The following is a 14,962-nucleotide window of genomic DNA, read 5'->3' on the forward strand; positions in this document are numbered from 1 at the left end:
GGGTTATCTCTGATCGAGAACCGAGTCAGTTGCAATTCGATCAACCAGCCGCCAAGTGGGATTGATTCTGAACATATCTAAATGTGCTGGATTTCCTAGGCGGCTTTAGGTTAGTGACATAATTGCCTGCGGCCCAGTCCTATGGCGTGAGACCTATAAAACCTACAGTGTTGTTTATATCCTTCCGCTTATCCTCCCAGAAGACAAAGGTGAAATCACCACAATGCTCGGTACGCTAGAGACCTTTACTAATGACATGTGCAAAGTATACATAGTGAGGCTCTTCATCTTCTTCATTGTATTCCAGATAGCTTGGTAGCTAACTACTGCCCTCGGACTATAGCCCTGTGGAAGAGGAGGGAACTACCGGCGGGGCACAACAAAAAACGGCAAGCTATGTTTATTAGGCTTGTGGCTGGTATACGATGTACCAATTCCGCTTTATTTAAATGTATCTAGAAGACTTAATTCGTTGTGGTTTTGTTGTAATTGGATTTCGAACTTGGTGGTCGAAACTATATATTTCAAGGTGTCCGGACTTGTGGACCCAGAGTGTAGTCTAGACACGGAGCAGGATGGAGGAGATGGCGTAAGTGATACAAGCTAGAATCAGAAGAGTCTGTCAACAGTGTGATTTCAATTCCCGCGCTCTGTCCGCGGAGCGCAAGCAAGTAATAATACAAGGACAATGCTGGTGTCACCCTCGTGCTGGTCACGGGTCCCTGAATTCCTGGAATCTCAAGGCGCTGGCAGAGCAGATTTGGCCCCTGGATCTTCATTGCTAGCGCGCAGGCTAAGCATGGCTGAGCCCCTTGGCGCCTACATGTAACGAACCACATTCTCTTTCCAGATCCACCAGCACAGTAATTCTTATCGATAATGGCGGTGCCTGGATTCTAAAATTTCCATCACGCCTCGGTCCCCACTCTTTCTTATCCAGGCTGCCTGCCAGCTTCCTCCCCGCGCCCCTGTCTCAGTGTCTCTGTCCTTGAATCCAGGCAGGCACCGACAATTCAATAATGGCGAAAGGTCTCAAGGAGCTCATAATTGAGCTACGCGAAATTCACAACCCCTCAAACGATGATGTAGACGACGACAATCACCCGCGAGAATCCCGGACGCGTTGGGGTCACAGTCGCACAGGCACTCGCTCCCGCAGGCGCCGCGGGGGCGGATGGAAGCGCACACTGTACTTTGGCGCAATCTGGGCGTCCATGATCCTAATCCTCAATCTCGCCCTGGTAATCTGGGCCTCGACGCGGCGGTCACCGGAGGGCGCGTCCGTACTTTATGCGGGCGATTGCGGGCGCACGAAGCAGATTAGCTCGTGGGTGCATGTTCTCATTAATATGCTGAGTACGGGGATGTTGGGGGCCAGTCATTTTGCGATGGTATGTTGGTCAATGCGTCCCTTTGTGATCGCGGTGCGCTTACATGGGGGTTTCCAGCAATGTCTAAGTGCGCCGGCGCGCGAGGACGTCGATCGCGCTCATGCTGAGGGGCGATGGCTTGACATCGGTGTTCCGAGTATGCGGAATCTGCTGAGTATACCGAGGCTGCGCCGGTGGTTGTGGGTCGGCCTTGTTGCGTCTTCTGTGCCGCTGCATTTATTGTACGCATCCTCCCGACAACCATATCGCTAGTATTCATACTCACAAGTGCCAGCTATAACTCCACAGTCTACTCGACAATCTCCGTAAACAGCTACGACGTCTTCGTCGCAAACTCCAGCTTCCCCACGCTGCAACGCGCCGACGTGATAAGCGCTTACACAGGGGCCTACAACGAAACCTACGAGAAGCTCTACGAGACCAGCTGGGCGGCCAACAGCCCAATCCGCTCATCGGAACGGATGCTTGCCTCGGCGCATGCTAACAACCTGACACGCCTCACGCCAGAGGAATGTATCACGGCGTACGCAACGGACTGGCAATCAAAGTACGGCGGCGTAGTCCTCATAAGCAGCGCATTCAACGGCTCGGAATCCGCCATCGACTTTGTCATGCAGCAACTAGCTCCGCGGCCCGCAGACAGCCAGCAGGATCCGTTCGGGTGGGTATGCATGGAGGGCAGCAAAGTATCAGACTCAGCGCGCCAGTGCCAGTCGGAGCTGGCGAGCGTGAAGCGAGATGCGAACTCGACGCGGGGCTGGGTGGTGGATGGATACAAGGTCGATTACTGCCTCGTCGAGGAGACGCCGCAAAAGTGTACGCTGGAATATAGCCTGACGCTGTCGATTGTGGTTCTTGTCACGAATGGAGTCAAGATTGCGGTGATTTCGGGGACCATTTTGAGCCTGCGTGCGAATCCGCTTTTGACCCTGGGGGATGCGGTTGCGTCGTTTTTGAGCGTGCCGGATGAGAGATCGAGGGGCATGGGTCTGATCACGAAGGCGATGGCCACTGCAGAGAAACAGCCGCATGGCAAGCAGGATGATGGTGACCTCCCCGAGTATAACCCACGCCCAAAGCGCCGATGGAGGTCCGTATCTATAGAGCGATGGGTAGTCACTTCGCTTATGTACGTCTTGAACCCCCAGCTCAAACCATGCCATGGAACCTCCAACTAACACATCCTTTACTAGGTACATGTCCTCCGTAATCCTCGCCTCCGTCCTCCTAATCTACGGCCTCGCGGTAATGGCGGCATCCAAGTCCGGCCTATGGACATCCGGCTTCGCCACAATCGACACGCGCACCATGGTCAGCACCTACTACTGGTCCGACACGCTCATCTCCAACTCGCTCATCGCGAATATTCCGCACCTCCTCTTCTCATCTTTGTACTTCCTCATCAATGGTGTTATGACGACCATGGCACTTTCGACTGAATGGTCTGCTTTTGGGGTATCCAGGAAAGGTCTCCGCGTTTCAACGCCCGCAAGGGGGTCACAGCGCCGAGCGCGGTTCCTCTCGTTACCGAGGCGATATAGCCTCCCGCTTCTCGGTGTCTCGGGACTCTTGCACTGGCTCATGTCGCAGAGTATTTTCCTTGTAAGGGTTCTAGCCCGCGACGCATATCAGAAACGGGATACCACGCGGGATACGACGACGGTTGGCTGGTCGCCGCCGGCTATCCTGACGGGGTTGTGTGTGGGGTTGCTCCTACCTGCTGGGGTTGTGTGGCTTGCGGGTAGGTTCTTCAAGTCCGGGATGCCTGTTGCGGGGAGTTGTAGTCTTGCGATCGCGGCGGCTTGTCATCCCGCTGGTGGGGAGAAGATGGAGATTGGTGGGGATGAGGATGAGATTGAGAAGCAGAAAGAGGGGGTGGAGTGTAAGGAGGTGCAATGGGGCGTTGAATCGTATGGTCTTGATTCCAATCCTGGGGCTGGGGGCGTGGGAGGCGGAGGGGTTGGGCATTGCGCGTTTTCGGATGGGTTCGTCGCTGCACCGATGGCGGGGTGTGCTTATCAATGAGATATATCTACTATAGACAAGAGAAAGTATCCGGGATATTATGTGTTGATCATACGTGATACTAATGTGAAACCCCAACATCGCTGCCTGGGTCTCGTGCCCCGCTGCTGGATTGTGTCTGATTCCCAGAACCTCCTGTAAGCTTAAGGCTAGAGCCAGTGTACAGGAACTTTCCCAGCGCGGGTCTGCTTTCTGGCCCATATCACGGACTACTATACTACGTACTGGCACTTGATTCCTAATGGCCAGATCCCATCCCCTCAGCTTAGAGGACAAGTTCACTTATTTATATTGTTCGATTCCAACCCCTCCAATCTCCCTTCGTCACTATTGCCTATGCGAAATGGCTTCTCGAGGTATCGCTTCTTCATTACTGCCCTGACTCATAGTGCTATCACTCCTCCTCTTGGCCTTGAGCAAAGAAAAATTCACCTGTGGAGGCAGCCAGTGCCCTTAATGCTACCCTCCCGGCCAACGCAGCGCTCCAGGTCAAATAGCCACGAGCCAATACGTGGGAATAGACCTGACCATGGTATACGCGTGAGACTGCGCCTTGTCTGCCAAATTTGATCCACTAGTTTAACCCTGCTGCCCAAACCACTACCTTCGCTGCTAGCTACAACGCACTTGCTGGCGAAGAGCTCTAGTAGGCACCCATGATTCCCGCCGGAAACAAACCCTTCGCGAGATGTGTGCCCAGGTGGTATTACAGAGGACGTGGAAGACAGCGCTAAGAAGGTACAAGACGTTCCAGCCTATATTTAAACAGTGTTATGGTGGAGATTCGTGAAGAAATGCGTTTCATATTGCGCTTGGTAATGCATAAATTACATAAATCAGATTTGAACGTCAAAACCTCAGTAAATCATACAAGGTGGATCCAATCTGGAAAGGAAAAGAAAGGAAAAAGATCAAGAACAAGAACAAGAAACGGAGAATCTGACAAAGGCACGGATATAAAGAAATAATAGGGTGAAATCCTCGGCAGACTTCAAAGGACCGACCCAGCACATCCACTCAACTGGTCGCCCAGGTGAAGGGGCTGCTGCTGATATCGTACTTGGCCACTGGGGTACTCGTACTGTCCGAAGCACTGTCGGTCGGCGAGCTTAGCTCGGCTTCCTTTTCCATCGCGGCGTCTCTTCTGAACACAAGGTGGATATGAAATGTGCCACGCAGCGGCCCACGCCACTGGATGTCTTGACGAAACGTCTCCCCGGCGTTGTATCTGGACGAATGATCCTCGAAGCCGATGTCGACCGGCCTTCCATGGACAAGGAAGCCACACCCGGCAGCTTGGAGTCGATCCAAAAGAGCTTTTTGATGGTGCTGCTCCAACCGACAGAATATCTGCGCTCTGAACAAGAATCTGTTGTCGTCCGATCCAGGCAGTGCACTGGGGTAGTCGACGCTGATGTAGAAGAGCGATGCGAGGAGGGCCTCTGCCGTGCTACGCAGCCGAAGCTCGGCGTCTGGGCACCGGAAGTAAGCGATGGTTTCCTTGTCCATTCGTTCAATGGCCCCTGTATCGGCCATGAAGGGCAAAGTACCAGTGAGCTTCACGTTCAGTCGGTGATGGCGGCGCTGTGCCTCTTCATCGAGGGTTTCATGGTATTTCCTCCACAGCCGCTCTGCATCGAGGTTGCTTTCGAACAGATCAATGCACCGCTTGAGCCAGCCATGCACAACGTACTGTGAGACCCATTCCTTTTCTACCACTCGGTCTTCCGCCGATCCTGTTCCCACACTGAGGGCAATGTCAACTTTCGGGGTCCCATTCCAGAGGGTGGGCGCTTCTGTTACAGCTAGTCCGACTGGGTTGTTATGAGTCACTCCTCCATCCTGAAAAGCATGGCCATTCCCTGCCCTGTAGACTGGAAACAGGGAAGGCGCAGCGGATGTACAACGCGCCCTGCAAAAACAACCAGATCGCGGTTAGCATCCCCCAGCTCAGCTTCATGATGACTGTGTATGGCAGAAGGACGGAAACGAGGACATACGCTTCCCAGACCTGGACTTCCATGGCTATATCCTCTTCTCTGTAGACGAACGTAGTTTTATCATCTTCACAGTGTCAGCATATGATATCGAGAATACCTGGGGGTCAGCCTGCCTCTCTCTTGTCTTTTCCGATTATAGTTGGTCATCAGAGTTGTATGGTTATCAATCACATTGGCCGCAGTCACTCCAACTTTCAAGGGTCTCATGAGATCGGAGCCTGAATCCTCCCTTGCGTCTTGGCAGGGTTCACAAAAAAGGACCCGTGCGCTATGCGTGGAGGCAAACGTATCCTGCAGCGCCTTTTCAATCACACCTTCGTCATAATAGGAGTCTCGTAGCCAGCTAAAGAGCACCCCGAAGAAGGGAATCTTGGTGAGTTTTAGTTTCACAAACGCTCCCTTGCCCAAGGTCTTGAACGCCTCGAGTGACCTATGGGCAGGCCAAAGATTCGCGCCCAAGGCAAGCGAAATGATACCTCCTGGAAGGACGTTAATGTTGTTCCTACTTCACCGTAGAAAACACCACATGGAATAGGGTATCAAAGCCTGCAAGTAGATTGCAACTTACCTGAGCTAGTCCCAAGAATCATATCGAAGAAGTGGAAAAGTGGCAGGTTGAGACCAATTTCGTCCTCCAGCATCTGGAGAATTCGCGCGGAAATCACTCCTCGTACTCCTCCACCGTCGATCGCCAAAATTCGGACACCCGCGCTGTCAGGCTTGAGCTGGATCCGTGCAAATGGCAGCTCTGTTTGGCTCCCATCGCTGCACAACGGGCAGAAACCAAGATGGTAGACCGTGTCTTGACGTTGTTGGTGTCCGAATACTTTGACGCAGGAAGAACAGATAGCATGGCCGCAGTTTAGGCTAAAATCAGGAGGCTCGGCGAGACATGAAAGACAAATTTTGTTTGAGAATGTTCGCTTCCAAAACTCGCGCTCTTTATAAAGAGCGGCTAAGTGGCTGTCAACCACAGCCTTGCAGACCTCGGAATTCGGGTCATTGAGGGATTTTATGAGTGGCTTGGATAACTTCACCACTGAGTCCTTGAACTCACTGGAATGCTGTTCCTCATACTCGGTTTGATAGCCTCCAGAAGCTATGAATTCCCCGTGACGATCCAGATGGCCTTTGGTGTGTCCTTCACGCGTGTTTCGGCAACGGCGTTGGCCTTTGATAAACCAACAGCGGGAAGAGGTGTAGAATTTCTTGTGGGCATCTTGGAACGGTTCGGCGAATGTAGTCCCTTCCAGTACCCCTATTGTCGACCGTCCTGCATCGAAGGTATTAGCTCTCAGCCACAATCGAAAGCAGTAACGCCGTCAGAAAACGGGCTCCCTACCGGAACGTCTCTCTGAAAGTACCATCATTGTTCGGTAAGACACGAACAGATCACGGCACCTTTCATCAAGCTGTTTCCAATTTGCTTCTGTTTCTTCCATCGTGGTCATCAGATAAGTAGCATTGTCACCAATAGATTTGGATAGCGGCCGGTTCATCCTGGCTATTTGGAAAAAGTCAAACGGCTCATCAAGCTTGTTGAAGAAATGCTCGATTCCAATATTCAAAAGCGACTCCAGACACCGTGAGTCCACTTGGTTGAAGCTCATCAGGCGCTCAACTCCGACCTTTTGGCTCGAATCTAGAATCTCATGACGGAGCCGCTGCACTTGACCATAGAAGACTGCGGCCTCTTGAGGCTTGCCCCGTGGGGGCATATAAACGACTGAGATTGACTGGAAATACCGCAAGAACAAGTCCATAACGGAGTGCACGTGGTCGCCTTGGTCAAGGATGCCGTTCCATCGGTCAGCGATCTCCTGTAGTCCCGGGCTGAGATGAGTGCAGGCCTTCAGATTGTCAATCACCAGCTCTGTTGCCAGTTTCCCATCTTCCCATACAGCCCGTTCCTTATCGCTTAGGGCAACATTGTTAAGGATTAGGATGACGCGGGGCAGTGTGACCTGGTTCAATGATGCATTCCGGGCCTTGTCGGCCCATGCAATCATCCTTGAAACTAGGGTTTCAACCACGCGGGGGTCTTGCTGGATCACGTAGCACAGCACATCGCTAAACGCATACAATATGCGAGGATATATGTGCTCAACGCAGTATTCACGTGTGATCTTATGGGCCGACTGTTTCCACGGGATAACCTTCCTAAACTCCTTGTCAGCAAGAGGTCTCAATTAACAAGTTTCTGGTGGGTACCGAGCAATGCCCGCGATGGCCTCCATAGATGCGCCGAAGGGGGTCTGATTGCCTCCCGAAAGGCCCTCGCTGTCAGCAAAGAGGATAGGCCGAGCGGTGTCAATGGTAGCGAAGTCATGATACAAGTGTACATTCGAACTGGTAGGTCTTGCGGCAAACGCTTTGATGCCCGCAATAGGAGTTAGTATGCGCGCCCAAGTGCTGGTATTCTCCTCGGTCGTGGTTCTCGAGATCCCACACCCTATGATAGCTTTCTGCAGTACACTGTGAGTGACCATGCATAACTAAACCTGACCATCGCACACTTACAATCATTGTGGATTTTCCAGCCCCTGTACTCCCAATAAACGATACAAGGCTGGGGAACTGCTTTGACCGGTCCTGAAATGCCGACGAAAGAATCATGCTTCCATACAGGTCACTGTTCAAATGAAAGGTGCCGTTGATGAGATCGGCTCCGAACCAAAAGGATGGTAAGTTTTTTGTATGTTTCTCCGAGTATTTGTTGCCATCTTCTTCGTTCAACCAGTCGTTAATCCTCTTCTCCAAGCACACTTGGTCCCGTAGGAGTCTGCGTTCATGGGTTGGCACAGGCTTTGATTTCGCCTTTGACTTTCGCGTCGATCGACCTGTTTTTGGCTTTGGCTCGGGGGGAGGTTTGTGTGGATGCCAGGTCTCCCAGTGTGCCTCGCATAGAGCTAGAGTAGGGTCGTCGCATCTGCTGCATATGAACAGTTTTGACTCGTCGGCTTCACCACATCCGGGCCGTCGGCAGATGAGTTGGACGGTGTCGGAACATTCAGATGCGGTGCTTTCGCTATCGCTCTCCCTGAATAAAATTAGTAGAGCTTCATGTAATGGGGATAGCGGTGCGATCGTACATATTTTCGAGCGGATCGGTGGTGTCTTGGGTGAAGGACATGTAGGCGCACGGAGAGGGTAGGTGCGAAGAATGAGCGGGGGAAGTTTGGAAACAGCCAGGTGGGCAGAGAATTTATCATTCTCTGTTCACCACACTGGAAGCGCGCGCGAACGCTGTTTGCAAGGTGTGTCCTCGACCGCCTCATCTTTGTACGTCCTGCAGTTGTCGGTTGGCTCTGGCTCAAAGTTACCAATATTAGCCGCCTTCAGCCTTGCGCAAAAACAGCCTCCATCTGTCTTCATTTTACGGACTGCGACCCGGGAAAATCCTTCAATAACTGTAGTAGAACCAACCTCGTCCAATAGGTTAGCGATCGAGCCCTTTCAGGCGTCAAATGACTGGATTTCCGTTGATCCGGCATTCCCAGCTCCGGTGTTGGCTGTGGTGGGTGGTGGAAGCCCCCTGTTTGCTTTTTTCTCGGCTTACAGCGAGGCGCCCTTTCAGCTTCCTTGCTCACTTTACTGATCCACTGAGTGTTCCCAATAATCTGCCATAACGCCCACGCGCTAAGTAAAACGGCATCCGTTTGCCCTTATTCGACACTTTACGCCTCGCCCAGGCTCTTTGGCACGGACCACATGATGTTCATGGCAACTGCCTCGCATAGGCCCCTCTATGAGGGCGGTGCAGGACGGTGCAGCGTTTCTGGTTGCAAGGCTGCTTTTCAGGTGAGTCGCTTCTTATATCTTAAACCCACCAGAATCAGACTACAAGCATGCAATCCTTACATGTGTTGAAGTTGATCCAGCTGGAGCTCAGCATCGTTAGGTGGCTTTTGTAGACAGCATAATATGACCATGGGACTAGGTAGTAGTAACTCTCTCTATACGCAACACCCTTGGCCAATTGACCAGTCTCTGAATCTCGCATCGAAGTACTTGTAGTTTCGTAGTTGACAGCTAAACAACCAAATTATTGACTTGGGAGATGAATAGTTCATTCACGAAGATGCCCTTTATACAAGTGACTTGCCCACCTACGATTTATACTAATACCCCTCACCAACGAGCTCCCAGTCATCCATAATGTAAATTAAGAGAAGGCTAGCTATTAGCAAGCCTGAAGCTTCTAGCCCGCGCGTGAGTGGTTCCCCACGCAAGAGATGGACCGCCAGCTGGTTCTGCTTAGTAGTGTAGAGGCTGGCTACGCGCGAGGCCGCCTCCCAACTGTCCCCGCGCAGAAGGGAGAGAATAAATATCTCCAGCTCCTTTCTCCACCGTGGTGACTGGAAGTATTGCTAGTTCTAGCGCGATGTCTTGCGTAGTGGCTGCCAGATAATGTGAGTGGGAGCAGCATTAGTGGAGTGACGCGGTGGTCCTTGGTTCTAACTTCTGCTGCGTGGAGAGGCCTAACAGACGCTATGCCGTTAGCATGGCCTCGAGATATTGGATATATTCGACATCGCTGCCCTGGAAGTCAAATAGTGTCGCCAGACTCGCGTGAATTCTAGGGGAAGGGGAGAAAATCAGTTTGGAATTACTGCCGCCGGTGGACGGAAAACTGCACCTTCCATAGTGGGTTCTCGGATTAGGGGTGGGGATTCTGGTAGCCCTGTGAAACGAGGAGAAGTCTCAGTGGCTTATTACTCTTGCAAGGCGTGATGCATCGTGAGAGCAGAGCGGATTCTTTGGGCCTTCGGCTAGAATGTATGTCCTGAAGGATCCTAGTGAACGAGTAAAAATCGCGCAGGCGATAAGGTTCCTGCGGTGAGCTTAGTATGGCCCAAGCAATGGGAGGAGAGAATTACAAGAGCCAATTAATGCAAATTCAGACACAAGCCTGTTCAGTAGCTAACCATTCCCCTGCCGCGCTCAAAATACTGTTCCTCCACCTCTTCAAATCTATCAAAGCATCACCACTGCCTTTCTTGATCATTTTAGCGCTGGTTGCCTTCTGACCAAATGAACGACTGTAGAAGCACGGTCAGCGTACTGAGTCGAGCATCGTTACGACTCTGGAACTCCTATTACTGGAGTGTATGCTGACCGAAGGGCTCTGAGCAGTCGAAGAATGGCGTATAGAAAGACATTGTGGCTAGCTGAACTGAATCAAGCAAAAGTTGCTTGTTTTGCTTAAGATCATCGTGGCCACTCGACTATCGGCTGGATGTGCCTGACTATGTGTAATTCTGATGTCTGGGTGGTCTATTGAAGCCACACTCGCAGATGAGGCAGCGCGTATGGCCCTTTCTCCAAGCCGTGCCAGCTGAAAGAAGAAATGGGATGAAGGACCGGGGACTCTGTGCCGATTCCACAAAGCCACGGGACTTGTCTTCAGCCAGCCAAGAATAGAGTGCTCAGAAGCTCAGGCTAATTGGCAGATAAGCATCGAGCAGTTGCATCGGGTTCAAAGGTGTCGCTTTAAGGTTTTGAGGTGGGCTCCCATTAGCTCAAATGCAGCCATCTCGTATTTCGTGTGTATCCTTCACGCAAACGTGGTGTATATAGGCGAGCAACATCCCGCTCTCCGCGGCGTGGTGAGAAGAACATTTAGAGGTATAAATTGGGCCATTGGATCTATCAGCAAGGTTGAATAGCACACCGCACTCTGTTCTTGAACTCCCCTCGCTGCATCGATTTGACCTTATCCATTTCCCCTTGACAACAGACAAACTGTTACTTAGTTACCTTGCGAAAATGGCCTCGTGGAACGAAAAACACATCAACTGCATCGTCTGGATCAACCAACCCGAAGTCGACGTCATCTTCGAGACTTCAGGCGACACACGCCGTTTCCACATGGCCGACAAATGGAACGACTGGAAATACGGCATAGACCTCTTCAGGGGGAAAGACTCAACGGATCCAATAGTCACAACCAGGTACCCCTGGGCCAGCACTAATATGACAGTGCGCGGCGGCTGGGCGGAGAAGTTCTCCTTCCGCGTCGTGCGCAACGGGAAGACGCTCGTCTCCCGATGGCAGGATATCAACGCGTTCACGGGGAACCTCGGTAAGGGGGATATGGGCCTGAGCCTTGATGACCAGAAGATTACTATTGTTGATGGGCTTATCATCCAGTATGCCTTCTACGACGCCGGCCAGTACCCGACCACTGACCTCCCCGCTGCACACCAGTGCTACGTGACCGTAGCCCCCGAGCGCTCGGCCTGGATGACCTCGCTCGTGCCGCCCGCGTCCCCGGAAGCAAAGAAGCCCTTTACTCGCTTCGTGCTACCAGGAGGCCACAACTTTGGGTTGAACAGCATGGCCAGCTGCCAGCAGCTAACGGCGAACCTAACGCCCGCGGCGATCGTCACGAAGATCTTGGGTCCCTGGCTCGGACCGCTCGGGTTCGTGGGGAACCTCGTGGGCATCGGCGCCGCAAAGGCACTGGGGATTATGGAGGCGACGTCGCGGAACCAGAAGGATAGCGTTAGCGACCAGTTAGCCATGGGGGCGCGCTACTTTGAGGTGCGGGCGTCGCGGGTTGATCCAAAACTTCGCGCGCTTTCGGGCATGGCGGATGAGATCTATTTCCATCATGCGATTTTACCGGGTATCACCATCCGGAGTTTCTTCGAGGATGCGGTGGACTTCCTCTGCAAGCAGCGCGACGAGATCCTCGTGGTCTGGTTCACGTGGAATAACTGGAGTAGCGACCACCCGGAGCCGGAGACTGTGCTGGGGATGCTGCAGGAGTGTTTCAAGCGAGCGGCGGGCAAAGGCGTGACGCTGGAACGGGGCACGTTCGCCGACATGGCTCTCCCCGTTGACACGCTACGGCAGCAGAACAAGCGGTTCATCATGTCATTCAAGTACGAAGGGTCGACGACGAATCCCGATCCCACAACGCAGCCGTACGACGAGTACGACTCGAAGCGGCACGCGATCGCAGACGGGTCGGGGATCGAGGCTGAATTCGCCAGCATGAGGGCTGACCAACAACAGGGGACGGCCATGACGTATCTGCAGTGCCAGACGACGCTGACGAATAGCGGCCTGCCACTTACGGCGGCGGTCATGTTCCACAATAGCATCCTGCTTGCGCAAAAGGCGAATACAGACCGGGTGGCACTGGACTGGTTGTATACGCATGCAAAGGCGAAATTCGGCGATGATCACCTCCTAGTGATTCTGAATGACTTTTTCGATCTGGCGACTTCGGATGTGGCAAATCAGATTACCAAGATGAGGCTTTGGGATCCTTGATAAAATTCATCTTAGGGTCAATCGGTCTGTTGTTAGCAAGCCGCTTACCAAACTGAGAATCGTAATGTTAATCAACGTTGGATAAGTGTGGGGACAAGCAGTTTTATGTATTTGATGCAAGAGTGCATATGTTCATCGCCAAAACGGTGAATCAAATAGCCAAAAGCTTGACCATGATAAAACTTCAACTGTGTCCTATGGATGGCATCAGCGTCTATACCAGAGCCATTCGAAGACGTTTTCGCTCCTGATCCTGTGGTCCAACCAACTTCCTCTTCGCCCTCAACTGCCTCTTCTTCAAAGCGGGATCCAGCGCCACGTCATGGAAGTCAATGATGAGAATCCGCTTCAACTCTGAATTACATAGCTGATTCCCGTTATTGAGGTCGCCGTGGAGCACCCCGATGGAGTGGATCTCTTTCAGACCGCCGAAGCTCATGATGAAGATTCACGGGAAACTTCAATCCCCTTATTGTCTCGCCGCCCCAACCCATAAGGAGCATATGTCGAATATCACCCTCCCCGTGGAGGAAATAAGTCATGGCCAGGTCGATTGCTCCCAGGAAAACTGGTACGGCGGATCCTTGCGCTTTTCGGAGGATATGGTAGATCATGGCTTCATTGGACACCTCTTCCCAAAGTCGGTCGGTGGCCCCCTTTCCGACAACTGTGTAGCCATATCGTGCACAAACATTTCTGAAAGGTGCCCCAGACGTCCATGTCCCACAATCACCAAAAGGTGTGCAATAATGATCGAGGTCTTGATTCAATTGCTGATTGAGCTGTTGGACCAAGCTCTCTGGCGTAATGGGATGCCGTTCATCATCTGGACGCTTTCTATGCAAGTCCACATTTGGGCAATTGTCATCAAGCAAGCCGTCCTGTTGCATCTTTTGGGTACAAAACCGTGTAGTTTGTTGTCGACGAGCGCCACTTCGATCATTGCCAAAGCCTCGTGGCCGTGTTGGTTGATTAGGAGGGGAAGATGTGACTTTGCTGAGAGTCCGCTTCCGTCCAGCCTCAGGCGCCGTTTGATTTGAATCGGAATCGTCGGAAGACTGATCTGGAAGAGGAACCGTTTGCGAGGGTGCGTAACCAGATCGAAGCTGTGCACGGCGTTGTGGTGTGGGCGATGGTATGAGTGACGAAGGTAGCCATTCAGAACCAGTGCCTTCGGTACTAGTATGAGGAGATCCCGCATATTCCGAGCCGGGTGGGACTTGCTGCAGCTCGTCATCAGGTATTTGGGACCGTACAACGTCCAGGCTGGTCTCCCAAGTATACAGCTGGTCCATTGCACCAGTGCGCCCAGTATGATCGCGGATGGAGACAAGAGAACCCATCAGAGAAAGACAAAGCACCCGAGCAATAGCTGTTCTTGGTTGTCCATAGCTGTCATCATCATTCCCATCAATTTCCATATTGGGCTCGCAAAGGAAGTAAAGTAGTATGCCTGGGTCATCCTCGGGTATTCGCAGACGGACCAGTGCAAGACCGATGGTCACATAAGAGACTTCGAGGCCTTCCCAGAGCATAGCGTGATATTCCTGGGTTAGAACTGACCCAACAATCTGCTCTGAATGGTATTTCAACTTCTCAGCTGCATCAGTTGGTATCTCTTTGCGTTGCACCACATAATTCCAGAAATCCACTGTTGGGTGAAGACCCACACGCAGATTCTCGAGGTCACTTTATGAGGGGGCTTGTATTCCACCGTCATAAGCAGAGAGCGTAGAGGCTATAACTGTTGGTTCTACGGTAAAGAAAGCACGTGACCCAAGACCGGCCCGCATTTGAAGTCAGCCTCGCCGCTCATTTGGTTATTCTTGGGCCGAAATTAGATAGCACTTGCAGTTGCCCAGAGACTCATGGTTTCAACAAGGTCGAAGGGAATGAATCGTGCCGTTCCTGAGCTGAGCTGAGAGGGTCTGTGCGATTAACCATGCGCCCACAGTTGATTCTCACCCTGTCGATTCCATCCTCACCCTTCTCACCCCTATCGCGCGACGCTAAAGTGGTGCTCACACGTTTCTCACGCGGGTGACAAGCCGACTATTAGCCTTAGGCAGGCCGCACGCCGGCAAGGTTAGGAGTATAGTGGGTGACCACAGGCGAATCCCTACTGTTGGGGTCCCGTGACTTGCCTAACTATTGGTAAACCACGGGAAGAATCCCCTTGCCCACCTCCAATATAACGTCACCATAACGTAGCGTGTGCCACTACGAGTAGGTCACCAGATCAGATCTATCACTACTCGTTCT

At 52.3% G+C, this 14,962-nt stretch overlaps 4 protein-coding genes across 4 annotated transcripts; 2 read left to right on the forward strand and 2 right to left on the reverse strand.

Annotated features, from left to right (window-relative positions):
- Positions 1–1,019: 1,019 nt before the first annotated feature.
- BJX68DRAFT_263170 (uncharacterized protein) lies at positions 1,020–3,416 on the forward strand (the record flags this gene model as incomplete). Its single annotated transcript, XM_071044620.1, has 4 exons — positions 1,020–1,391; positions 1,449–1,612; positions 1,666–2,520; positions 2,585–3,416. The coding sequence occupies 4 exons, from the start codon at positions 1,020–1,022 to the stop codon at positions 3,414–3,416; spliced, it is 2,223 nt and encodes a 740-aa protein (XP_070903139.1).
- A 1,017-nt stretch (positions 3,417–4,433) lies between these two features.
- BJX68DRAFT_263171 (patatin-like phospholipase family protein) lies at positions 4,434–8,549 on the reverse strand (the record flags this gene model as incomplete). The annotated part of the gene is made up of 8 exons (XM_071044621.1): positions 4,434–5,230; positions 5,292–5,455; positions 5,703–5,895; positions 5,985–6,689; positions 6,759–7,576; positions 7,628–7,881; positions 7,937–8,456; positions 8,509–8,549. 8 exons carry the CDS (start codon positions 8,547–8,549, stop codon positions 4,434–4,436), a joined length of 3,492 nt encoding a protein of 1,163 aa, XP_070903140.1.
- A 2,636-nt stretch (positions 8,550–11,185) lies between these two features.
- BJX68DRAFT_263172 (PLC-like phosphodiesterase) lies at positions 11,186–12,700 on the forward strand (the record flags this gene model as incomplete). Its single annotated transcript, XM_071044622.1, has 1 exon — positions 11,186–12,700. One exon carries the CDS (start codon positions 11,186–11,188, stop codon positions 12,698–12,700), a length of 1,515 nt encoding a protein of 504 aa, XP_070903141.1.
- Positions 12,701–12,914: 214 nt separating this feature from the next.
- Positions 12,915–14,570, reverse strand: BJX68DRAFT_253086 (uncharacterized protein; the record flags this gene model as incomplete). Its single annotated transcript, XM_071042661.1, has 3 exons — positions 12,915–13,115; positions 13,153–14,351; positions 14,549–14,570. The coding sequence occupies 3 exons, from the start codon at positions 14,568–14,570 to the stop codon at positions 12,915–12,917; spliced, it is 1,422 nt and encodes a 473-aa protein (XP_070903142.1).
- Between the last annotated feature and the right edge of the window lie 392 nt (positions 14,571–14,962).

The sequence above is a fragment of the Aspergillus pseudodeflectus genome, assembly GCF_044049435.1.
Source record: "Aspergillus pseudodeflectus strain CBS 756.74 chromosome Unknown BJX68scaffold_6, whole genome shotgun sequence".
NCBI classification, from domain to species: domain Eukaryota; kingdom Fungi; phylum Ascomycota; class Eurotiomycetes; order Eurotiales; family Aspergillaceae; genus Aspergillus; species Aspergillus pseudodeflectus.